General features: G+C 37.4%; 1 protein-coding gene across 1 annotated transcript in view; it reads left to right on the top strand.

Annotated features, from left to right (window-relative positions):
- The window catches only part of PAK3 (p21 (RAC1) activated kinase 3), a 163,046-nt gene that overhangs the window by 75,957 nt on the left and 59,826 nt on the right, over positions 1-27,263 (top strand). Inside the window, exons 8-12 of the mRNA XM_090265283.1 lie at positions 19,877-19,925; positions 20,231-20,343; positions 21,648-21,765; positions 23,195-23,294; positions 23,769-23,965. Coding sequence (XP_090121409.1) covers positions 19,877-19,925; positions 20,231-20,343; positions 21,648-21,765; positions 23,195-23,294; positions 23,769-23,965 — 577 coding nt within the window. The remainder of the gene's footprint in view (positions 1-19,876; positions 19,926-20,230; positions 20,344-21,647; positions 21,766-23,194; positions 23,295-23,768; positions 23,966-27,263) is intronic.

Raw genomic sequence — 27,263 nt, 5'->3', positions numbered from 1 at the left:
ACCATTTTTTCATGTGTCTATGGACCTTCTGTATATCCTCTTCGGAGAAGTGTTTGTTCAGGTCCTTTGCCCATTTCTTAATTGGGTTGTTTGTTTTCTTGCTGTTGAGTTGTATAAGCTCTTTATATATTTTGGAGATCAGTCCCCTGTCTGTGATATCATTGGCAAATATGTTTTCCCATATGCTTCGTTTCCTTTTCGTCTTGCTGATGTTTTCTTTTGCTGAACAGAAACTCTTTAGTTTGATATAGTCCCATTTGTTTATTTTTTCCTTTATTTCTCTTGCCTTAGGTGATGTATCCGTGAAGATATTGTTACGTGGAATACCTGAAATTTTCCTGCCTATGTTTTCCTCTAGGACTTTTATGGTGTCACGGCTTACATTTTAAGTCTTTGATCCATCTTGAGTTTATTCTGGTGTGTGGTGTAAGTTGGTGGTCTAGTTTCATTTTTTTGCAAGTCCCTGTCCAGTTCTCCCAGCACCATTTGTTAAAGAGGCTCTTCTCACTCCTTTTAATGTTCCTTTCTCCTTTATCAAATATTAGTTGACCATAGAGGTCTGCGTTTATTTCTGGACTATCTATTCTGATCCACTGATCTATATGTCTGTTCTTATGCCAGTACCAGACTGTTTTGATCAGAGTGGCTTTGTAGTATTGTTTGATGTCTGGTATCGTGATTCCTCCTGCTGTGTTCTTCTATCTCAAGATTACTTTTGCTATTCGGGGTCTATTTTGGTTCCATATGAATTTTTGGAGTATTTGTTCTAGGTCTGTGAAATATGTCATTGGCATTTTAATAGGGATTGTATTGAATCTGTAAATTGCTTTGGGTAGTATGGCCATTTTGATGATGTTGATTCTTCCCATCCAAGAACACGGTATATGCTTCCATTTATTTGTATCTTCCTTAATTTCTTTCTTCAATGTTACATAATTTTCAGAGTACAGGTCTTTTATCTCTTTGGTTAAGTTTACTCCTAGGTACTTTATTTTTCTTGTTGTTATAGTAAATGGTATTTTCTTTTTTGTCTCTGTCTCTGCTATTTTATTGTTGGTGTACAGAAATGCCTTAGATTTCTGTATATTTATTTTGTACCCTGCTATTTTGCCAAATTCACTTATATCGAGTAGTCTTTTAGTGGAGTTTATAGGGTTTTCTAGGTATACTATCATGTCGTCTGCAAATAGTGATAGTTTTACTTCTTCTTTCCCAATTTGGATGCATTTTCTTTCTTTTTCTTGTCTGATTACTGTGGCTAGGACTTCAAACACTATGTCAAATAGGAATGGAGAGAGTGGAAAGCCTTTTCTAGTTCCTGATTTCAGGGGGAATGCTTTCAGTTTTTGTCCATTGAATATGATGTTGGCTTCAGGCTTCACATATACAGCCTTAATTGTGTTAAGGTATGCTCCCTCTATTCCCCATTTTGCTGAGTGTTTTCATCATAAATGGGTTTTGTACTTTATCAAATGTTTTTCTCCATCTGTTGATATGATCATGTGATTTTTGTCTTTCATTTTGTTTAGGTGATGTATTATATTTATTGATTTGTGAATATGAAACCATCCTTGCATCCCTGGGATAAATCCCTCTTGATCATGGTGTGAGGTCTTTTTGATGTATTGCTGGATCCTGTTTGCCAATATTTTGTTGAGGATTTTAGCATCTATGTTCACCAGTGATATTGGCCTGTAATTTTATTTCTTTGTAGTGTCTTGACCTGTTTGGGGGATTAGGGTAATACTGGCTTCATAGAAAGAGTTTGGGATTTTTCCCTCTTCTTTGATTTTTTGGAATAGTTTGAGGAGGGTAGGAGTTAGTTCTTCTCTAAATGTTTTGTAAAATTTGCCAGTGAGGCCATCCGGTCCAGGGCTTTTGTGTGCAGGAAGATTTTTGATTACTGTTTCAATTTCCTTTTTTGTTATTTTCTGTTGAGACTTTCTACTCCTTCTTGATTCAGTTTTGGAAGGTTATATGTTTCTAGAAATTTATCCATTTACGCTAAGTTATCAAATTTCTTGCCATACAGTTGTTTGTACTAATTTCTTACAATCGTTTGTATTTCTGTGGTATCACTCGTGATTTCTCCTCTTTAATTTCTGATTTTGTTTATTTGGGTCTTCTCGCTTTTTTTCTAGATGAGCCTGGCTAGAGGCTTGTCGGTTTTGTTTATTTGCTCGAAGAATGAGCTCCTAGATTTGTTGATCTTTTGGATTGTTTTTTTTAGTCTCTATGCCATTTAATTCTGCTCTGATCTTGATGTTTTCCTTCCTTCTTCTTGCCCTAGGCTTTTTTTGTTGTTGTTGTTCTAGTTCTTTTAGCTGTAGGGTTAGATTTTTTACTTGAGATTCTTCTAGCCTTTTCAGATATGCCTGTATTGCTATGAACTTCCCTCTTAGGACTGCTTTTGCTGTGTCCCATAGGTTTTGGGCTGTTGTGTGTTCACTATCATTAGTTTCTAGAAATTTCTTGGTTTCTTCTTTGATGTCATTGTTAACCCATTCATTATGTAATAGCATGTTATTCATTCTCCATGAGTTAGGGTCTTTTTGATTTTTTTCTCTGAGGTTGATTTTCAGTTTCAAGGCATTGTGGTCTGAAAAGATACTTGATATGATTTCAATTTTCTTGATTTGTTGAGGCTCGTTTTGTGTCCTATCATGTGGTCTATCTTTGAAAATGTCCCATGTGCATTTGAAAAGAATGTATATTTTGCTTCTTTGCGGTGAAAAGTTTTATATATATGTATCAGTTAAGTTTATGTGGTTTAGTGTGTTGTTCAATGCCTGTATATCCTTGGTGTTTCTTTGCTTCAAAGATCTGTCTATTGTTGATATTGGAGTGTTAAAGTCCCCTACTATGAGTGTGTTGCTGTTGATATCCTTCTTGTGGTCTTCTAGTATTTGCTTTATGTATTTGGGAGCTCCTATGTTGGGTGCATATATGTTTAACAGTGTTATATCTTCTTGATAGATTGTTCCTTTAAGTATTATGAAATGTCCTTCTCTGTCTCTTTTTATTGCCCTTGCTTTGAAATCTGTTTTGTCTGATATGAGGACTGCTACCCCAGGTTTTTTTTCAGGTCTGTTTGCTTGGAATATTTTTTTATGTCTCTTTACTCTCAGTCTATGTAAATCTTTTGTTTTTAGGTGTGTTTCTTGTAGAGAGCAAATATATGGGTCCTGTTTTCTTATCCATTCCGTTACCCTATGTCTTTTAATTGGAGCATTTAATCCATTTACATTTAAGGTTGTTATTGACACGTGTTTATTCATTTCCCTTTGTAGTGGTGTTCCTCTCCTCTTTTTTCTTCTTTTTTCTTAGAATATTCCCTTTAGCATCTCTTGCAATGCTGGTTTGGTGGAGATGTATTTTTTTAGTCTTTCTTTGTCTGAGAAACTCCTTATGTCACCTTACATTTTGAATGAGATCCTTGCTGGGTAGAGTATTCTTGGTTGCAGACCTTTGTTTTTCATTGCTTGAAATATTTTTGACCAGTCCTTTCTGGCTTGTAGCGTTTCTGTTGCGAAATCGGTCGATAGCCTTATCGGAGATCCCTTGTATGTTATTTGCTCTTTTTCTCTTGCTGCTTTCAGGATTCTCTCTTTGTCTTTGAATGTTTCCATTTTGATTATGATGTGCCTTGGAGTGGTTTTTATTGTGGTTCCTCTTCATTGGAACTCTCTGCGCTTCCTGAACTTGCATAACACCTTTTCTCATCAGGTTCGGAAAATTTTCTGTCACTATTTCTCCTATCAGTTTTTTTGTTCCTTGTTCTTCTGATCCCTCTTTAATTCCAATTATTTTGATATTGTTTTTCCTTATTCTCTCCTGTAATTCCCTTATTTCTTCTTCGTATATTTTCAATCTTTTTTCATTTTGCTCTATTGTCTGGGAATATTTTACTACATTATCTTCTAAGTCACTAATCCTATCCTCTACTTCATTTAGTCTGCTTTTGACTGATTCTACTGTGTTTTTCAGTTCTGAGATTGAATTCTTCATTTCTTCCTGGTTCTTGTTAATAGTTTCTATGTCTTTTTTTTTTTTTTTTTTTTTTATGCTGGTGTAGTGCTCTTCAAGTTCCTGTAATTTTCTTGGAGCTGTTGGTAACTTCCTTGGAGGTTGTCATAGTTTTTTTTTGAAGGTTGTCGAGTATATTGAGCTTCTTCATCACCATTGTTTTGAATTCCGTGTCTGACATTTGGGCAATGTCTATTCCATCTACCTCTCTTTCTGGGTATTCCTCTTTTCTTTTCATTGAGAGGTTGTTTCTGCTTCTTACCATGTTGAATTCTTCTTGTTTGTTTTTTGTTATTTGGCTTTGTCTGCTTTGCCTTCTCACCTTTGTGTATGAGATTCTTTATGGTAGATCTGGGGGTTTCAGTGGTGCAGTGTCTTTGATCTCCTGAGCCTGAAGTTCTTGGGGTATCTTTTATATCGTTTGTTTATGCTGTCTGGTTATGTTTCAGATGTTCTTTGGTAGGATCTTTCCTCTGGCTAGTTGATTGAGAGTCACTCTATCCACTTTGTCTTGAGTTCTTTTGTGGAGGTGCTGTTGAAAACATAAACACACACCCCAGACAGGAGACCCACACCCCCTAAAATATCTCCTACCTTCTATCCTGCTATCATCAGCCAACGAACCAATATTAATATAAATGTAGAGAGATTAGAGCTTTTATTCTATAGGAAGAATAGATAACTGTTTTTAGGGAGGAAAAATATATTTTTTGTGAGACGGGATGATAGATTAATAATAGTTGAGACTATGCAAGACAGAAGGTAATATTTACATTGTATGTTGATAATGATAGAAGAAAAGGAGGGAAGAATGCAGAATATAGTAAGAAAGTGGAATTGTATAGTATTGGATTTATATAGTAGTTATATTCTATTTATTTAGAGTGAAAGGGAGGCTAAACTAGGCACATAAACAAATTTAAAAAATGAAAGAGGAAGGATGAGAAGGAGAGATTGTATGAAACAAATTAGAGATACAGTTTTTTCCCACCTTAGGAAAGAAAAAAAAAAGTAAGAATTATAATTAAAATTAAATTTACAATTAAAAATTAGAAATGAAAAAAATTAATGTAAAATAAAAAACGAATAAAAAAACTAAGATAGAAATAGAAATTTAAAAAGTATATAAAAGGAATGTTTTTACTCAGTTCAGCCTTTGTGTGTCATCTTCTTTTTCTGCGTCCACAGCTGGTCTAATGAGGCAGGTCAGAGGTTCCTGTTCCTTGCAGCAGTGGTGCGCCCGTGGTGACCTGCACGGAGCGTTCCTTTGGCATCTATTGGAGCTGGCCGAGGTGCTTTTGCACGAGGCCCTGTGCGTGTGCAAGGTGGCCTGAGCTAGTCTCAGGCCTGCTGAGTCACGCTTCGGGAGTTGGTCTTTCGCCTCTTAGGACGGGACCCCAGACACTTCTGCACAGTGGAAGTGAGCGTCTGTGAGTCGCTTCAGTCAGTTGTTTCTGCACCGCAGCTGCCTGCCATTGCCACACCCACCTGGACAGGCATAAGCAGAGCCTGAGCAAGAGGTCTGCGCTCCGACTTGGTGCCCACTGGAGCTGGCCAGGGGTGTCTGTGCATGGTCTTCTGCGTGTCCAGTGGGCCCTCCCTGTGCCCGTTGGGGCATTGTTCTTATGTCTGTTGGTGTGTGTCTGAGTGGCACCTGGACGCGCGGCTCCGCACACCTGGGCCAGTGAATGAGGGCACTTCTCTATGCGCACCCGCACGACCCTAGGGGAGGGTTGGGGAGTGGACGAGTGCACTTCTATGCCTGCGCTCCTCAAGAATGTCCTATCACCCCCAAACTTTCCACCTCTCTCCACAGTTCACAAGAGAAAAATATAAAGGAAAACTATGTTCTCACCTTCACAGCAGCATGCTATCTCCCGTCTTCCAGCGCCAATGCCACCTGGTTGAGTCCTGTCTCTGTCAGTGGGCAGAGATCCACTCTCCTCCCGAGTCCTCTCTGGGGAAGCCTGTGGTCACCAAAAAGCCTTTGTGTACTTCCGGCAGCAGCTCGGGTAGCCACCCCAGTCAGAAATTCCATGTCATTACTTTTTCCTCCAATATCCTCACTAAACAGGTTTTTACCAGATGTTTTTCTCTAATCCAGCAGTGACAAGGCTCGACTCCTGCCAGTGTCCAGCTGCTCACTCAGATGTTCTGTCTGCAATTAGTCCAAACTACAGACAGGTCTCGGGAGTCTGAAAGCGCAGCCTCCCCTCACTCCTCTGCCATCTTCTCTCTCGAGCCCACATTCTTAATTCTTGAGGCTGTGAGTTAATTTCTTTAAACATCAATTTTCTCATTCATAATAGACAGACTACACATACCTCATAAGGTTGTGAGAAATGAATGAGAGAAGGCATTGGAAGTGCTTAGCACAGTATATGACATGCAATTCAGTGCTCAGTAAATGCTAGTTATTATTAGGAGCGTAATATATACTTGCAGCCACTAATATAGAGAGTACAATACAATAAGTATTGTAAATAGAAAGAGCTTTGGGGACAGAGGGAAAATCATTTATAGCCAGGGTTGGGGTATAATAAAGAATTCAGATTATAAAGGATAGGGCCAAAATGAAGGGTTAGACAGACATGCTCTGTCTCCCTCTACAACTAGAAAAGAATACAACTACCTAAAAACAAAAGATAACGAGAAATTTCAGAAAATAAAACTACATGGAAGCCCAACATATGAAGTTATAACCCAGCGGTGCTTGCCTGGACGGGTAGGAGGGGAAAAATCAGAACCAGAATGGAAAGGTCAAGCGGGACTGTTTACGGTAGCAGCGGGGAGAGCGGCAGGGGGAGCAATCCCGGCTCTAGTTGAGCCCCAGCATCTCGAGACCCCAATGCAGGAAAAGGAAGCCCCCCCACTACATCAGACGGTGAGTCCCAGATGGCGGGAGGACAGATCCTGGTCTCTCAGTGGAGAATAACGGCAGGAATCCATCTTGGACCCCCGCCCCCACACAAAGCACCGCAGCATGGTGAAAAAGGTTGGGATTGCCGCTGGTCACTGGGTAGTGACGAGTACACAGGGCTCCGCCCCCCACAGCCTGCCCAGAAAGCAAAGCAAAACACAAATCTGTCAAGATGAAGGAGACAACAATTGAAATCCTGGTGATGCAGCTCACCAGGCAGCAGATGAAGAACCTGACAGATGAACAAATAAGAAACCTTTCAGAGGCTCAGTTCAGAGTTATTGTTATAAGGTGGCTTACAGAATTAACAAAAGATTTGGAACAGGACAGTGAAGGAAAGAAAACCACTCATGCTGAAAAACACATACAAGACAAGTGGTGAGGAAATAAAATCCAGAGATCAAATCAACAAACCGGAACATAGAGAAGGAACAAACAGTCAACCAGTGCAGAAAGAGGAAATGAAAAGAAAAGAAAGTGACAAGAGTATCAGAAACCTCTGGAACAGCTATAAGAGATCAAACATTCAGATTATAGGATTGCCAGAGGGTGAAGAAGAAGAACTAGAAATTGAAAAATTATGTGAAAAAATAATGAAGCAGAAGTTCCCAAACTTGGGGAAGGAAATAGACTTATAGGTCCAGGGAGCAAAGAGAGTTCCAGAAAAACTGGACCCAGGGAGAACCACACCAAGACACATTATAATCAAATTGTCAAAAATTAAAGCTAAAGAGAGAATCTTAAATGCAGTAAGAGAGAAGAAAAGAATCATGTACAAAGGGGTCCCAATTAGACTATCAGCTGACTTCTCAAGGGAGACCCTGCAGGCAAGAAGGGACTGGCAAGAAATATTCAAAGTAATGAAAATTGAAAACCTACAACCCCGAATACTCTATCCAGCGATATTGTCATTCAGAATAGAAGGGCAGAGAAAGTGCTTCCAGGACAAAGTAAAACTGAAGGAGTTCATTTGATCCAAACCACAATTATATGAGATGTTAAAGGGACTGGTTTAGAAGAAGGAGGATTAAAATTATGAACATTAAAATTAAAACTGTATCACAAGAACCAACAACAGAATCTAGGGAATTGAAACAAAGGCAAAGTAAATAAGTAACGAGAGTGCAAAAAGAACTATAGGTATGGGGAACATATTGGGGGGATGACAGCAGGGAGGGGAAATGGGGAGAGGGAGGGAGATGATATAGGAATTAAGAAACATAGCAGGAGGGGATGGAATAGACAGGAAGAGGTTGAGAATAACTATATGCACAACCAATGGACATGGACTAAAAGTGGGGGACAGCTGGAGGGAGGGGGCCACCGGGTGGAGGGGAGCAGAGGGAAGGGAAATTGGGACAACTGTAACAGCATAATCAATAAAACATATTTAAAAAATAAAGCTGAATACACGGCAGGAAAAAAAATGAATCTTAGAGGTGAGTGCATTTAAGTAGTGACCTGAGAAGATATAAGATTTAACAAGTGGGGATTATGGAAAATTTCATTTGATAGAAACCACATGAACTCTTGCTTCAGACTGTAGGTTTCATGCACTTTGGTATCGCTAAGGCCTGCAACAGTGTCCAGCATAGACTAAAATACTCAGCAAATATTTGATGAATGCATATTGAAAGGGCCAGAAGAATTAAGTCTATAATTGATTTGTTCAAATCAGTATCCAAAGAAATCCACACACCACATTTGCTTGACTCTATACTCTAAAGCAGTCTCCCTCCTTTTTTCAGTATTGTTGACTTGTTGAAGAAACTAGTTTTTGTCTGGTAGAATGTACCACATTCAGGATTTGTCTGTTATTTTTATTTGAAGTCATTTAATTTGCTCCTCCATTCCCTGTATTTTTTATAAGTGAAAGTTAAGTTTAAAAGCATAATAAGGTTCAGGTTCAACTTTTGGCAAGATTTCTTTATAGGTTTTACTGCATGTTTCATACTATATTACATCAAGATGCACACAGTATCTAATTGTCCCATATTTTAGGGATGAGTAAACTGATCAGAAAATTCAGTGGGTAACTGTTTAATCCAGTGCAAGTCTCCTGATCAGCATTTCATCTAATGGTTTCATTTGTTGGTGATTATTGCCCAAATCAATTATATCATTAGGGATTATAAGATAGTGATTAAAAAACTATCATGCCTTCTATACTAACTAGTTAGAACACTTTTGTTGAAAATAACTTTATTTCATTAGCTAGGGGTCTTTGGTTACCATGTCATACAGAGAAATCAAGATCAATGCTTAATTTTTAATTGTTTATTTTCAATGTGAAAAGTTGGTACTCAAATTACTCACTAAAATGTCCAATGAGAGGTGTGAACAGGTGTTACCTTTTATTTTTTAAATGATTTTATTTATTTATTTTATACAGAGAACAGAAGGGAGGGAGACAGAGGGAAAGAAACATCAATGTGTGAGAGAAGCATTGATTGGTTGTCTCTTACATGTCCCTAACCAGGGACGTGGCCTGCAAACCAGGCATGTGCCCTGACTGGGAATCAAACAGGCAATCTTTTCGTTCATGGGACAGTACTCAATCCACTGAGCCATGCCTGCTAGGATTATCTTTTATTTTAAAAATATCTTTATAAACTCATAGGTTTTTGTATGTTTAACTTGTTTCATTCAATTGCATTCATTATTGTTTTTGATGGTCCAACTGGCCTATCTTTGGGTAATGGAATTTCTTCTCACAATATTAATTTTGAATATGACCTTTAAAAACTTGTCAATGTTAATATATTACTTGCAGTGATGAGGTCATACCTTCAGAAATAATTTATATACATCCTTTTATTCCAATTCTGACAGGTACTCTCTATGAGCATTCAAAACCAACATTGATTAAGAATATTTTAAATAAACGTGTCTTTCCCAAGTAGTACTTTATGGATAAAAATAAATTAATATGAAGAATTACCATATTACATGAGCGATTTTATAAGGATTTGAATATAAGGCAATTCCTTTTTCCTGAGGAAAGAATTATTAAAAAAAAAAAAAAAGCCCTTTGTATTTGGGCATATATGGTACATTTCTCTGTGTGTGCGGTAGGTATGTTTTTAACACAAGTGGTAACAAACTATCTCATTTTCTGTTTTTTGACCATGTCTTAAAGGTCACATGTCAGTACTTACTCTTTTTAACAGTTGCAGTGTTTCGTCATTTGGATGTACCATGATTTATTTAATCAGGTCCCCATTGATAGACATGTACGTAGTTTGTTTCAAATATTTTGCTATTTATAAACAAGACTCCAGTGAAGATCCTTACAGATAAGCTGTTTCATACATATGCAAATTTATCATTATAATAATTTCCTGGAAGTGGAATTATGACATAAAAAGATGTATATTTTTTAAATTATATTTTATTGTTTATGCTATTACAGTTGTCCCGGTTTTCCCTTTTTGCCTTCTCCACCCAGCCCCCCCCCCACTCTATCAGGCAATCCCACACCATTGTCCATGTCCATGGGTAATTCATATATATTCCTTGGCTACTCTGTTCTCTATGCTGTACTTTACATCCTCATAACTATTCTGTAACTACCATTTTGTACTTCTTAATCTCTTCACATTTTCCATCCAACCCCCCAACTCCTCTTCCAACTGGCAACCATCAAAACATTCTCTGTATCTATGATATTGTTTCTGTTCTGCTTGTTTGCTTATTTTGTTTTTTAGATCCAATTGTTGATAGGTATGTATTTATTGCCATTTTATTGTTCATGTTTTTAATTTTCTTCTTGAAGAAGACCCTTTAATGTCTCATATAATACTGGGTTGGTTGTGATGAACTCTTTTAGCTTTTTCTTGCCTGAGAAACTCTTTATCTGTCCTTCCATTCTAAATTATAGCTTTGCTGGATACAGTAATCTTGGTTGTAGGTCCTTGCTTTTCATCACTTTGAATACTTACTGCCAGTCCCTTCTAGACTGCAAAGTTTCTTTTGAGAAATCAGCTGACAGTCTTAGGGGGGCTCCCTTGTAGGTAACTCCCTTCTTTTATCTTGCTACTTTTAAGAATCTCTTTTGTCATTAACCTTTGGCATTTTAATTATGATACGTCTTGGTGTGGGCCTCTTTGGGTTCATCTTATTTTGGACTCTCTGCACTTTCTGGACTTGTATGTCTATTTTCTTAACCAAGTCAGGGAAGTTTTCTTCCATTATGTTTTCAAATAGGTTTCCAATTTCTTGCTCTTTCTCTTTTCCTTTTGGAACCCCATGATGTAAATGTTGGTACACTTGAAGTTGTCCCAGAGGCCCAGACACTTCTCTCATTTTTTTGTTTATTTATTTATTTTTAGAGAGAGGGGAAAGGAGAAAGAGAGGGAGAGAAACATCACTGTGTGGTTGCCTTTCACTCACGGCCCCAACTGGGGACCTGACGTGCAACCTAGTAATGTACCCTGACTGGGAATCGAACCAGCAACACTTGGCTCACAGGCCGACGCTCAATCCACTGAGCCACTTATCTCATTTTTTAATTCTTTTTTCTTCTTGCTGTTTTGATTGGTTGGTTTTTGTTTCCTAATGTTCCAAATCACTGATTTTATTCTCAGCTTCATCCACTGTACTGTTAATTCCACGTAAACTTCAATTAGTGTATCCTTCATTTCTGACTAGATCTTTTTTTATGTTATTGGTCCTCAGTAAGTTCCTTGAGCATCCTTATATGTTTTGAACTCTGCATTTAGAAGATTACTTGTTTCCATTAAGTTCAGTTTTTTCCTGGAGTTTGTTCTTTTCTTTCATTTGGGCCATGTTTCTTTGTCTCCTCATTTTGATAGCCTTCCTGTGTTTGTTTCTATATATTAGGTAGAGCTTCTATGTCTCCCTAGCTTGATAGAGTAGTTTAATGTATTATAGTAGGTGTTCTATAGAGTCCGGTGGCACAGTCTCCCCTATTACTAAAGCTGTGTACTCAAGTTGCACCCACTGTGTGGGCTGTGTACACCCTCTTCTTGTAGTTCAGTCTCGATTGCTATTGGCACATCCAAGGTCAGCCACCACCTGTGTTCTGTTCGGGGTCACACAGCATAAGCAGCTACAAACCAATCTGCCTATGGCTGCTACTTTTGCTGGGATCGGAGGTGCCCAGGAAAGGCCTCGTTATGAACCAGGGCCAACTGCTGCTAGTACCAGGCCTGGGGCAACTTAGCAAGAGGTATTCAACTCATTGAACCCAGGCGCTGCTTATTTGAGAGAATTTAGGAAAGTCTGAAGCATGAGCCAACACAGGCCATTCATAAGGAAAAGCCACTGGAAACAGCTTGGGTGTTGGACAGTTGGGTGTGACAGAGCCACAGGGAATCACCATTGTGGGGCAAACAGTGTGAGAGAGGTTGATGGAGTCTCAGTTATGGCACCTGCCAGCTCTGTGGCTCTGTGGGGAGGCGGCTCAAATAAGGACCAGCACTTCTGTCTGGGAGAAAGCTGACCCTTAGCTCTTGCCCTGATGCCAGACAATTCAGTTCCTCCCTGTATGTTTCTGATGCCTTTTAATCTGCTGCCCTAGCACTGGAGCTCAGAGGGAGTCAGTCCAAGTAATTCTGTGTTTGGACCCTTTAAGAGGAATTGCCTGTGATTCTTGCAGTTTCTGTCTTCCACATCCTCAATTCCTGCTTGTTTTTACAGCCAGAAGTTATGAGAACTTCTCTTCCTGGCACTGTAACCCTGGACTGGGAGGCCTGGTGTGGGGCTGGGACCTCCTCCCTCCTGAGATATCCCTCCTGATATTTATCTGCCGTATGTGAGTGTGGGACCAGCCCATTCTGCAACATTGCCCCTCCTACCAGTCTCTATGTGGTTTCTTTATTTTCATATTTTGTTTCTTCTTTAATTCTGTAGCTGTAGGACTTCCATTCTGCTCAATTTCTCATGGTTCTGAATAATGGTTGTTCTGTGGTTTAGTTGTAATTTTGATGTGGTTGTACAAGGAAGCAAGCCACATTTACCAACACCAACATCTTGACCAGAATTTTTTCCTTTAATATCTAGTATGTGCATTTTTAATTACTAACTTGCCCTTCATTCAGGTTGTTCCATTTAACACTTTCACCAAAGTATGAGAATGTTTATTTGTCAACACTCTCACTAACACAGCCATATTCATTTATTTTGGATTATACAACTATAATTAATACACATTCCCACACTGATTTTTAAAAGGAAAAATGTTTTAAAAAGGAACTCTAACAAGAAATGCTATGGAAACACAAAAGACTACCCTGAAGAATCCATTGGCCAACATAGTCCATGTCTGCATTATAACAAAGGATATTTTTTGTGTATAACATATCCTTATAGATTAGACTAGCTATGTAGCTAAACATGTCAGAAGATGACAATGAGAGGATCTCTTGAAATCATTGTTCTCCTATCCATAAAAAATATATTATACATTTAGCCAAAGTAATTTTGTCAAATATCTGGATCTTTTACAGTTGTATAATTATATAGAATGATAATGTGATCAATCCATCAATGATTACAAACAGACTTTTTTTGTAATCCCTCAATCCCCATCCCTCTAAATTAGTTTTAGTTTTAAGGTTTGAGAAAGGAAATATATCATGTTAGGTATTTTTCAGACTTTGCCACTCAACGAGGAACACTCTTCTTCTTGCTTTAATGTGAAGTTCCCATATTGAAGTTGAATAGTTTTAAAAGTTGTTTCTTAAAGGCCTTGATGAATAACAGCTTATTTAAAGAACCTGACAAATAAGTGTATAGCATAGAACTCAGGGATAAGTGCTGAAAATAAAACCTCTGACTTGTTTTTCTTTATTTAAGAAACTATGGGCAGGAGCAGAATTAGTGTCCAGTGTGCTTACAGAGTGATTAAGTATTTGCTTCCTCATTGGATCTATTTTGAATCATACATGGTAGAACACTACCATGAGGCACTAAATAAGTGTAGTCTGAGCTTTATAATAGGCTTTGTGATGAAGGAGACTGGAAGTACATTAGCATTGGTGAAGAACAATATTTATAGAGCAAAAGGAGATACTCTTTATTCCCTTAAATGCACTAAGATGTGTGCTGTCCCTTGTAAAGAAAGATGATATCACTCAGTCAACCACCATTAGCAGAGTTTGCACTTGAAGTTGTTTTTTCTAGCCACAGAAGTGAGCTTGTGTTAAACAACCTGCCCCCCTTTCCTGTCCAGGCCCTCTTGAAACCAATGGTGCACACTGTGAAACAGCTGCTTAAACTTAATGTTGGAATGAATGAGTAGGTTAGAGTTATCTGGCCTTTCTAGGGATTAAGCCCTGTAACTGTGGCCTCATTTTCACTGGACTATAACCCAGTGAACTCCTTGGGTCCATATCCATAATATATTACAGCTTTATTTAAAATTAAATGACCATGAATACTCTGGGAAATATCATACCTTAGCTGAGGAACAAAAAATTTCTTATTCAGATTTGTAATCCCCATAATTAAAATTTATACCACTGGGCCCTGGCTACATTCTGTGTACTTACAGAAGGACTGAGTTGACATAATTTTTACATAATTTTATTTTATTTTTTAAATTTAGTGGTACATTTTCAAGAAGTAAAATACACAAAAGAAAGCACTGTTAAACTCTTTCTGAAAGTTATTGTGTGTAAATGGTAACACTGTCCATCTCCATTCCTTATCCATAAAGGGCTTATGTCTCAACAAAACAAGCAAATATATAGTAGGTAATATTGGACAACATGGTATCTACATATTTTTATGTCAAGTGCATTAATATACTAAGACAATCTCTAAATAGGGGCCTAAAAGTAGTATCTATATCTTAAATACTCAGAAAATTATAAAGTCCAATTCTAAGAACTAATCCTAGAAACAGTGCATTCTTGCCACATGACCAAATTGTTAACTGAGTCAGAAAACAGAAGAACCACCTTGTATAGTTATGCCAAAGAAATCAAATGTACCATGTCCATGGACAAATTAAATGGTTTACAAGGGGCACATGGACTAAGTGAGCAGAAAATTAAAGACAAAAGAAACACAAGGGTGGGCGAAACTAGGTTTACAGTTGTTCATATAATGATACAATAATTAATAAATAATAATACAAGAATAAACTCTGTGTTTCACCTACTCACAATCTTAAATCTACTTTTGCTCACCCCTGTGTTTTAGGGAAGCAGCTTAGCATAGTAGATACAAATGCGGACTTTGGGAAGAACCACACTTGCACTTAGCATTGATGTAAAAATGCTAAGTATAACAGATCATAAAATGGTGGTTAAGAGCATGGGTTGTGGAGTCAAACTAATGCATTTTTTTAAGCTTAGCTGCTGACTAACTGTGTAAGCTTAGATGAGCTATTTACTATTTCCCTGTTTCGCTTTCCTCATTTGTAAAATGAGGATGTTAGAACTTGCCTCATAAAGTTGTGTAGGGTGAGAATTAAGTGAGATCATTCATATAGCTACAGAGAGCAAGCACAAAGTAAGGCTCAATATATGATACAGACTTTCTAGCAACAGCAGCAGCAACAGTAGAAATAGAAATAATGTCAAAAATAACCATCCTAAATGTGGATTAAATCCCTGACTCTGACCTCATTAACATCAGATTTATACCTGTAAAACCTTAAATGTGAATATTGCCCTATCCTTCTGGCTCCCTCACACTTATTCCTCGGAGGCTCTCCTTGGATCACATTGAGCTCTATAGTCCTCTTGCCCTTTTCTCCTTTCTCTTTCTCCCAGTCCCTGAGCTTCCTACTACCCTTACTTCCTTGCCCTTCTTTCCCTCCTCTAATTCATTTCTATGCCAGAATCAGAGTGATTTATCTAAATTGTAAGTCTGATCATGTTGCTGCTTTGGCAATTACTCATGATAATGGCTTGTCATTGGCTCTTCAGAGGAAACATAAAAACTGGTGAAAATTGTTGATAATTAAACTGACTTGTCTTGGGAGGATGAGGGAGAATTAGTGAATTGTGTGTTTCTTTCTAGACCCTTTAGGACAGATGTCAATGTTTTTATTTGAATAATAAGTGCTTGCCAAGGTCAAGGAGAAACTGTTGATGAACCATCTAATGTAATTCCAAGAACCCAGCAGTACACACCACACTGTAATTGATGATGAGGCTGAAAGGTTGAACAATTGGTTGGTTTAATATTCTTGAACCATTGTATAGGTTAGCTGAAAATCTTTTGTTCAAAATTAGGAGACTTTTCTTACTAGCTGTGTCATCTTGGATTATCTCTATTTTTCATTAAGTTCTGATAATGCCTGATTCCTTTATGCCATCTGAATGGCTGAGTCTTGTGATAAACAAAAGCCCCACCATAAACAAATGTTCTTCTTACAGCAATATGCCTTCAATATAATTGGAAAGGATGGATAATAGGGGTGAACATAATTAAGTGTCATAAAAATGAAACTATAGTCTGTGGATGATGATGAAGATGGATGATGATGATGATGATGGTGATGTTTGCTAATATTTATTGGCAATTACTATATGCAAGGACTGGTTTTAAACACTGTATACATGTGATACTCTAATCCTGAGCCACAGAGAGGTTAAATTACTTACCCAGGTTTACACAACTAATAACTAATAGGATTTGAACCTGGGGAGGTTTAAGTAAATGGGATTGAGGACTACTGTTCTTAACTCATCAGTGAGCAAAAAGAGTGCACTAATAGATAAATAAGAGAAGGAGAGATATTCACATTTATACCAGCTGGAATATGGAAAGGCATCAGAACTGGGGTGCAGAGAGATGTTAGAGGTGTTAAGATGGAGCTGGAGCTGGAGACAGAGCACTAAGTTTTACTCTGAAGGTTGGTACCTGACTGTGCATTTGAGTTGAGGCTTCTACACAGGCTGGAAGTTGGGCCAACCAAAAACTTATTGGTCAGAGAAGTAAATTCCAAATACCTAACAACATATTTGGTGTGGGGTCAGGTGTGGAAAGTGGGGTGGAGGAGGATGTTACTACTTTAAAGTTAGGGACAAGAGTTGGGGGAGAAGAAAAATGGCTCCCACTAGACAATTGCATGTATGCAATAAGGGAAAGAGAAGTGAGGAGAAAAGCTCATTTTTGAGTTAATAACTGATATTCCAGAGTTTCAGGGTCTTCAACCTTTGTGGATTAGGGATTCAGGGCAATTTTATATCAAATAATGTCAAAAAAACACAAAAATATTGGGATTCTATGGTTAGAACTCTAGCAATTTTAAGACAATAAAGTGCCAAGGGAGGCAGGGGGTGAAAAAAAACCCAAGGATTTGAAAGGTAAAGCTCTGGAGATGTTAAACACTAATTCCCCTTGCATTCCAAGTCAATCACATTTTTAGCCCCCAGGACAGTGGAAATGGGCTTAGGGAGTAGAGGATGGGGTTCAAAAAAGGGGAAGGTCGCCTGGGCAGGGATTTGGGGGCAGGGATTTGGGGCCTCCCTCCCTAGGCTTTAACTGGAATAACTCCCATTTTATATTGAGGGTTTCTGTATATTATAATGGTTTCTTTATTAGGTAAAGGCATTCCAAACTTAAAGAAAAAGACAAAACTGTTTCAGTGAGGGGGAAAAAAAGGACATGGAACTTCTAAAAAGTATTCCTTGCCCTTTTTGAAAATAGTGATAGATTCTAAGAAGAATGTTTTGGCTGGAAGACTAGGGAGAGCCAACTAACAACTCAGCAAATCAGTGATCCTGTACTGTGAAACCAATAGGGGCAGCAGCAACAACAATGACAATAATAACAGTTACTATATTAAGCACCAACTCTGACCAGGGCACAGGGCTAAATGCTTATGCAGATTGTGCCATTTAATTCTCGGTAGTTCTATGAGATAAAATACTTTCATTATCTCATTTTGCAGCTATAATCACTTTTTTGTACCTGAAGGAATTGAGCAAGTGGTCTACATATATAGGAATAAACTAAGCAAGAGCATTTTTAAATTTTATTCTACATATACATTTAAATAATTGCTCAGGGCTTGTGCAGCTGAAATACATACCTATGTTCTGGTGACCTATTCCTTTAAACTCAGGAAATTCTGAGTTTGGAAGGTCAAACCACAAACTGGCCCCTAGTATTAGGAATATCTGATGTTTTTTTTCCAAGAGGGAAGAGTTTTTTGTAGATTTAAGTAAAAGAAGAAATGTTTCCCTTATAGCAATGCAAGATTTTATTGCAATTGCATGTTTGCTTGAAAAGACTTTTATTAATCTGTTTGCTCAACAAATACTTATTGAACACCAGCTAAGTGCTCTGAGCCCAGAATCTCAAACATACAAAATTAAGAGACCAGTTTGATTAATATAATCTAAGGAATTTCTGAAATTACCAAATCCTAGTTTAGATGGTACCTATTGCTTAAGTGTGATTTCTCAGTTTAATTCCAATAGATAAATACCCATGCAAAGGGACAATAACATTCTGTAAATGCTAGATCATGGAATTAAGGAACTTTAAAAATAAAGTAACCCATTTCCTATATTTTGCAGATCATAGAGACAGGCTTAGAAATTGTAAACTCTATAACATTGGACAGGTTTCTTAACCTCTCTGAGCCTCAGTTTCCTTATGTGTAACATGGGGATAATAGCACTTGCATTATAGAAATATGGTAAGGATTACATAAGACAATTTATATGAAGTTCTTAGTGGGGTACCTGACATACACAACATGTTCAATACACGTTTACTGTTATTGTGATCATTACTTTCCAAGTGAGGGGACTGCAACAGAGAGGGAAAGTGACTAGCCCAAGGTGACATAACTTGTTAATGTTAGAACAAATATTAGAACTCAAATATCTATTAGTACCCAAATATTCCTTTTACTATACTGCCCATTTACTTCCTAGGAGTAGGTAATGTAAACTTCCCAGGTCTGTGATAAATATTTTAGCTCATCCAGAGAGAACAATGACAAAGAAATGGCTGACATAACAAGAGAATTTCTATACCCAAAAAACAAAACAGCAAGGGATAAATATAGAACAAATGAGAAACAACAGTTGCCAGAAAGTTTAGATAGCAATGTTGGAGCATCATTATGCCCGGTGAGTCACAGAAGTGATCTCTATCCTAATTCCTTTATCCACCACAAACATTCCTACAAAAAGTACTAGGTTTTTCTTTTTTCTTGGAGATGGAAGTGGGGAGATGGAATGAGTGAATGTTTCACAAAATCTTACCATGAATTGAGCTTTACTAGACAATTTCTATTTGCAAAGCAGAGGAACCCTGTAATTGAAGTTAGAATGAAAACATGAATACTACCAAGAGTCAAGAAATGATAGATTTTAAAAGAATAGTGGGCTGGATTGTACTTCTTAGTAGGACCTGTTGATAAATTTAGCAAAAAAAAAAAAAGGCTCAACGGTAAAGCCATGTTGTTGTTGGCTTGTGTAGTACAGTACATATTAGTACAGTACTGAGAGTATTTGATTTGTTAAATGAAGATATTCTTAAGAATTAAAAATATATTTTAAAAGCCATTCTGTCCATATGCTAAAAGAATCAATTGATTTACTGTTGGCTAAGCAACAAAAATGATATATTCTTTCCTAAACTGTATTTCAGTTTAATTAGAGGACGGCAGTGTTAGTCGTTGCAACATCCAAGGAGTATTTAAAATGTTCCAGGAGATTCCTAAAAGGAACAAGGCCATTTTGCTCAATTTATTGCTGTGAGTGCCATGGCATGGGGACTGCTGCCAGGAAGTCTGACTGGAGTTCCTAGTCCACCAAAAGGGATATGTCATGATTATTTCAAGTGCAATTACTATACAGAATGTTTTTTTTTAACTTCCATCCTTTAATCTTGAGTTGGATGATAAGCCTCTCCTAAAACAATTATATTTATTTAAAAGAAAATATATTGATAGCACTTTGCTTATATGGTCAATAATTTTCACCTTCACAGGGCATCAGGTACTGTTTATACAGCACTAGACATTGCAACAGGACAAGAGGTAAGTGCTAACATTCCATCCTGATTTTTATTTTCCTTTATTCATATTGATCAGATTTCCTCTTTGATGGCATCTATGCCTGAAAAAATAATGGGTAGCACTGGGTTGATGTTGGAGTTTTTCTTTATCAGTGTCCAAAGTATCTGAAGTGGATAGTTTACTCATGATCAACCACAGATAGGGGAATGGGTTTGTGGCACCAAGTAAAAGCTTAGCAAGATAAAGAGTCCATGTACCCCAAAATATGGATGTTTGAGTATAGTCTAATAATTATAATTAATTCCTATATTTTACTAATCATTTAGGTGGCCATAAAGCAGATGAACCTTCAACAGCAGCCCAAAAAGGAATTAATTATTAATGAAATCCTAGTCATGAGGGAAAATAAGAACCCCAATATTGTTAATTATTTAGACAGGTAAGTGTTTTCTCTCATTATGCATTTGTTTCCTTTATATCATTTCCTTGGCAAATTACTTTATTTATGATCTGTTCATTTAGTATCCATTCTATAAATATTTCTCAAATGCTACAAAATAGTTGAATATCAGATCAATTGTTAAACATGCATCCATTTATCTTTGTCCATCTATCAAACATTTGAAGGCACATTTTATAGTCTTGCTTATGAGCAGTTTGTATAATTTCCCATTGAGGATCATGACTTTATGTTCGCAGGAAATAGCCTACTGCATGTAGGAGAGGGCTGTTGTGCATTAAATATTTCATCAAGTGTTTGTTTGAAGCCAGGGCAATCTCTGGGTGTCTTAAGTGAGGAAGGCTGCCTAAGATGGCCCTGCTTTAATGAAGATTTTTGATTAACTGACAATGAGGCCTAGGGAATTGAGACTTATCTCAAACCTTTTTTCTAGACCAGGTAATTAATGTCTCTTTCATCAGTGGTATTAGCAAGTGGGTTATAAATAGACATTTAAAGACAGCACCAGCTCTTCACTTGTGGTTAACATCTGTCTCATTCAGTTTCAATAAGTGTTTGTTTAGCACCACTGTGCTGTGTACTCTGGGGGAGTGGGGTGGAGAGGCAGTACAAAGGAAATAAGACTAGGTCTACAACCTCAATGAGCTTAAGATCTTTCTATCTGTGTTTTGTACAAGGTATACCAGTGGTACACAAGGAGGAAAAGGGGAGGTGCAAAAAAAGGAGGGTCAAATTTTACAGTACAAATCACTGTTTCAAAAAGTGTCACAGCTGACTCCTATCAGAACTGACACCTCAGCACAGTAAATCCATTGAACACATAAATCACTTTGATTTAGTGACTGCTTGAAAACATTTCAGTAATTAATTCAGTAGAATAAAAAATAATGCCAAGGTCTGAATAAAGAGCTTATATATCTGTATGACATGGGCTACTTCAGTCCAAGAAGTCAACATTGTAGCTCGAGTTATCCAGAAGGGCTATTCATTGATCCTGCTCATTGAAACTAGCTTTACAAGGAATGTAGTAGTCAGTTACCAGAGGTCTCCTTGCTTTTTTCCTTCCTCCATGGTGCACAGTCATATCTGATGATCCTTTGGTTTCCATGCATATTCTCTTCTAATGTTAAGGAAGTGTCTCATTATCACCATCACTGATAGTCTCTTCTTATGTAATATGACCAAATGCAGAGAGACTGATTGCAAATTGCCTTCATAATGGGAATATGAAATAATCCCCACTTTCTCAGGCCTGAGTCAGTCTTTTTCTTCTCTTGTTATAGCTATTTAGTGGGTGACGAACTATGGGTAGTCATGGAATACTTAGCTGGTGGCTCTTTGACTGATGTGGTCACAGAGACCTGTATGGATGAAGGACAGATAGCAGCTGTCTGCAGAGAGGTAAGAAAATAGAGTGTTTCTAGATGACAAGAAAACTGGAATTGGCACTTCTTTCTTTATCTTTGACTACTGAGAATGTGAATAACAGCAAAGTAATAATAGCACATTTTTTTCTACTGAAAAAATTGGAGAGCCTAAATTTAGTTTAAATCCTAATGTAATAGTACTCCCCTTCCCCTCCCTCTGTAGCCTCTTGTTTATTTTAATTGCCTTGCTATGGATCTTTTGAGTTCCATTATGCCATCCTCAGGGTACCATATTTAAGCCTGCATGCTTTTAAGTCTTAGTGAATGTGGAAAACAGTAATGTTAGTATGAAACTTCTTTCTGATTTGAAGGAATTTTTACATGGTAGTCTTGGATGAACAATGTGAACCATGGAAAAATACAAGCCATATTATAATCCCATCTTTTTCTAGAAGTAACTTAACCAAGGACTTCCCTCAGCCCAGAAAGTAGCTATGCTCGCAGTACAAATTTGGACATCCCTCATAGTCCTCTAGTGAGTCTAAGGGTCTGCCTCTTTTCCAATAACAGTGTCATATACCTAAACCAAAAATATTACATTATATTATTTTTTTCAACATTAAAAAACACTCTTCACTGAAATTTTATCTTGGGCATTACCATCTACCACACAAATTGTGATGAAGTTTTCTATAGATACAATTACAAACCCTGACCCACTGAAATCTAAACAATGATAGAAAAACAAAACCAAATAATTTCAGCTAGTCTTTGCTCTTTTTACCTTAAATTTTCACTTAAATTTCTTCCTTGCTCGCTCTCCTCTCATTCTTATTTTCTACCCCCCAAACATGCACACATAGCTGCTAAACACATACACTTCCTATTCATGCAGTATATCAAACTTATAATATTTAGGGAAATATTTAAGCCCGAGTCTCTTGGTTCCTTCTTCTAGTATTGCAATGCAAAGCCATTTTCAAACAAGTACCTGTAGTTATGTCATAGTGGTCCCCAAACATAGCTGTCCATCAGAGATAGCTTGGGGCACTTATTTTAAATACAGATCCCTGGGCCCCTCTCCAGACCTACTGAATCAAATCATATCGTGGAAGCAGAAGCTGCCTGCATCTGTTTGAGACCAAGCTGAATGCATACCCTCTATATAATTAGGTCAAAGTATGATTATAGTAATGGGTTAGTTTGACTATATTAATGACTTAGTGATACTCATCATACTATCACTCTTCATGTCCTAGTCTGACTCAGGAGTTTCATATGTATAATGCTAAACTGCATCACTGATGTAAGTAGTAATGTAATTTCAAAATGGTGTTAAGCACTTAGTAATCTCTTTCACTTGACAACATAAAACTATACCCTTACGCAAAAGTTATCTAGATTAAACTTAATTTTAAAAATTATTTGTGATATAATTAGAACTTTTTTTCCTGATTCAATAGTGCCTCCAAGCTTTGGATTTCTTGCACTCAAACCAGGTGATCCATAGAGACATAAAGAGTGACAATATTCTCCTTGGGATGGATGGCTCTGTTAAATTGAGTAGGTATTTTGGTTCTGATGGTGTTTGAGAGTGTATTGGGGGATTTCTGCTCTTTTACTGTATCTTGAGAAGAAAATGGCTATTAAAAGCAATCAGTTTGAAAGCCTTTAGAGTCCAGTTTTAAATAAAGAATTTGTTAATGCTATGTTTCTGTAGATTGTCACCAGATTTGGGGCATTTAATATTTCAGAATTTCTAGTGACTTTGATCTGCTGGATGACACATATTTAATAATAAAACTGAAAGGTTCTGTAATTTGGAGGGAACCAGACTGACATCACATCATTCAGCTATTTCAGACCATTTTAAAATCAGGACCAGGTTAGAGATCACGTAACAAAAGGATATGAGCAAGGCAGTCATTGAAACTCAGTGTCTAACTAAGGAAAGTATAATACAGCTGTAAATGAAAGTGACCTGTTATAAAAGAAAAATAATTTGAGCTTATTTTAAGTGACTTTTCTTCTCTGCAGCTGATTTTGGGTTCTGTGCCCAGATCACTCCTGAGCAAAGTAAACGAAGCACTATGGTGGGAACTCCATATTGGATGGCACCTGAGGTGGTGACTCGAAAAGCTTATGGTCCAAAAGTTGATATCTGGTCTCTGGGGATAATGGCAATTGAAATGGTGGAAGGTGAACCCCCTTACCTTAATGAAAATCCACTCAGGGTAAGTCAAAAGAAAACTCAGGTACTTCATCCTCAGGTAAGGGAAAAGGTGAAATGTCATTTCTTGTCTTTACCAGAATTGGCAAGAATGGGCTCTTTCCTGGGACAAGTGAAATAAAAGCTTCAGGTTACAATTTTTAAAATTACTATGAGTTATTTTTAGTTTCTATTAAGATGTCGCAACAGTTTTTTCCAGTGCTTTGATATCAGTATTTCTTTTCTTTTTAATTTTTAATTTTGCTTTTCAATTACAGTTGTCCCCTTTTCCTCTAATTTCTCTCCCCCACCCAACCCACCCCCTCTCCTGCAATCATATCCCTCCCCGTTGTCCATGTCCATGAGTCTTTTATACAGGTTCTTTGACTAAACCCTTCCCTTACTTATATCCCCCTTCTCTCCCTCTCCCCTCCCCCCTATTGACTGCTATTCTGCTCTTTGTTCAATTTAGTTCCTTTGTTTCTGTTGTTCTTTAGTTTCCTGTGTTAGGTGATATCATATGGTATTTTTCTTTCTTTGCCTGGCTTATTTCACTAAGCATAATTCTCTCTAGTTCCATCCATGTTGTTGCAAATGGCAGGAGTTCCTTCTTTCTCTCTGCTACATAGTATTCCATTGTGTAAATGTACCACAGTTTTTTGATCCACTCATCTACAGATGGGCACTTAGGTTGTTTCCAGCACTTAGCTATTGTAAACAGTGCTGCAATGAACATAGGGGTGCATAAGTTCTTTTGAATTGGTGTTTCAAGATTCTTCGTGTATAATCCCAGTAGTGGAGTCGCTGGTTCAAAAGGCAGTTCCATTTTTAATCTTTTGAGGTAATTCCATACTGTTCTCCATAGTGCCTGCACCAGTCTGCATTCTCAATAACAGTGCAGTAGGGTTCCCGTTTCTCCACATCCTCGCCAGCACTTGTTGCTTGTTAATTTGTTGATGATGGCCATTCTGACAGGTGTAAGGTGGTATCTCATTGTGGTTTTTATTTGCATCTCCCTGATGGCTAATGATGTTGAGCATTTTTTCATGTGTCTATGGACCCTCTGTATGTCCTCTTCGGAGAAGTGTTTGTTCAGGTCCTTTGCCCAATTTTTAATTGGGTTGTTTGTTTTCTTGATGTTGAGTCATACGAGCTCTTTATATATTTTGGAAATCAGTCCCCTGTCTGTGATGTTATTGGCAAATATGTTTTCCCATATGGTTGGTTTCCTTTTCATCTTGCTGATGTTTTCTTTTGATGAGCAGAAACTCTTTAGTTTGATGTAATCCCATTTATTTATTTTTTCCTTTATTTCTCTTGCTTTAGGAGATGTATCCGTGAAGAGATTGTTACGTGAGATATCTGATATTTTCTTGCCTATGTTTTCCTCTAGGACTTTTATGGTGTCATGGCTTACATTTAAGTCTTTGATCCATCTTGAGTTTATTCTCGTGTGTGGTGTAAGTTGGTGGTCTAGTTTCATTTTTTTTGCAGGTCCCTATCCAGTTCTCCCAGCACCATTTGTTAAAGAGGCTCTTCTCACTCCATTTTATGTTCCTTCCTCCTTTATCAAATATTAGTTGACCATAGAGGCCTGGGTTTATTTCTGGGCTCTCTATTCTGTTCCACTGATCTATATGTCTGTTCTTATGCCAGCACCAGACTGTTTGATTACAGTGGCTTTGTAGTATTGTTTGATATCTGGTGTTGTGATTCCTCCTGCTGTGTTCTTCTGTCTCAAGATTGCTTTTGCTATTCGGGGTCTTTTCTGGTTCCATATGAATTTATGGAGTATTTGTTCTAGGTCTGTGAAATATGTCATTGGTATTTTAATAGGGATTGCATTGAATCTGTAAATTGCTTTGGGTATTATGGCCATTTTGATGATGTTGGTTCTTCCCATCCAAGAACATGGTATTTGCTTCCATTTATTTGTTTCTTCCTTAATTTCTTTCTTCAATGTTATGTAATTTTCAGAGTACAGGTCTTTTATCTCTTTGGTTAAGTTTTCTCCTAGGTACTTTATTTTTCTTGTTGCTATAGTAAATGGTATTTTCTTTTTTGTCTCTGTCTCTGCTATTTTATTGTTGGTGTACAGAAATGCCTTAGATTTCTGTATATTTATTTTGTACCCTGCTATTTTGCCAAATTCACTTATTATATCGAGTAGTCTTTTAGTGAAGTTTATAGGATTTTCTGGGTAAACTATCATGTCATCTGCATATAATGAAAGTTTTACTTCCTCTTTCCCAATTTGGATGCCTTTTATTTCTTTTTCTTGTCTGATTGCTGTAGCTAGGACTTCCAACACTATGTTGAAAAGGAGTGGAGAGAGTGGACAACCTTGTCTAGTTCCTGATTTCAGGGGGAATGCTTTCAGTTTTTGTCCATTGAGTATGATGTTGGCCTCAGGCTTCTCATATATAGCCTTAATGATGTTAAGGTATGCTCCCTCGATTCCCATTTTGCTGAGTGTTTTCATCATAAATGGGTGTTGTACTTTATCAAATGCTTTTTCTGCATCTATTGATATGATCATGTGATTTTTGTCTTTCATTCTGTTTAGGTGATGTATTATATTTATTGATTTGCGAATATTAAACCATCCTTGCATCCCTGGAATGAAGCCCACTTGATCATGATGTATGATCTTTTTGATGTATTGCTGGATCCTGTTTGCCAAAATTTTATTGAGGATTTTAGCATCGATGTTCATCAGTGATATTGGCCTGTAGTTTTCTTTCTTTGTTGTGTCTTGACCTGGTTTGGGGATTAGGATAATACTGGCTTCATAGAAAGAGTTTGGGATTTTCTCTTCTTCCTGGATTTTTTGGAACAGTTTGAGGAGGATAGGAGTTAGTTCTTCCCTGAATGTTTTGTAGAATTCGCCTGTGAAGCCATCCGGTCCAGGGCTTTTGTGTGCAGGGAGATTTTGGATTACTGTTTCAATTTCCTTTTTTGTTATTGGTCTGTTAAGACTTTCCACTTCTTCTTGATTCAGTTTTGGAAGGTTGTATGTTTCTAGAAATTTGTCCATTTGTTCTAGATTGTCAAATTTCTTGTCATACAGTTGTCTGAAGTAATTTCTAACTATCATTTGTAATTCTGAGGTATCAGTCGTGATTTCTCCTCTTTCATTTCTGATTTTGTTTATTTGGGTCTTCTCTCTTTTTTTCTTGATTAGATTGGCTAGAAGGTTGTCGATTTTGTTTATTTTTTCAAAGATCCAGCTCCTGGTTTTTTGATCTTTTGGATTGTTTGTTTAGTCTCTATGTCATTTAGTTCTGCTCTGATCTTGATGATTTCGTTCCTTCTTCTTGCCC

This window comes from Furipterus horrens, unplaced genomic scaffold (assembly GCF_987537825.1).
Source record: "Furipterus horrens unplaced genomic scaffold, mFurHor1.1.pri manual_scaffold_17, whole genome shotgun sequence".
Lineage (NCBI taxonomy): Eukaryota > Metazoa > Chordata > Mammalia > Chiroptera > Furipteridae > Furipterus > Furipterus horrens.
This window is presented reverse-complemented; position numbering and strand designations above follow the sequence as displayed.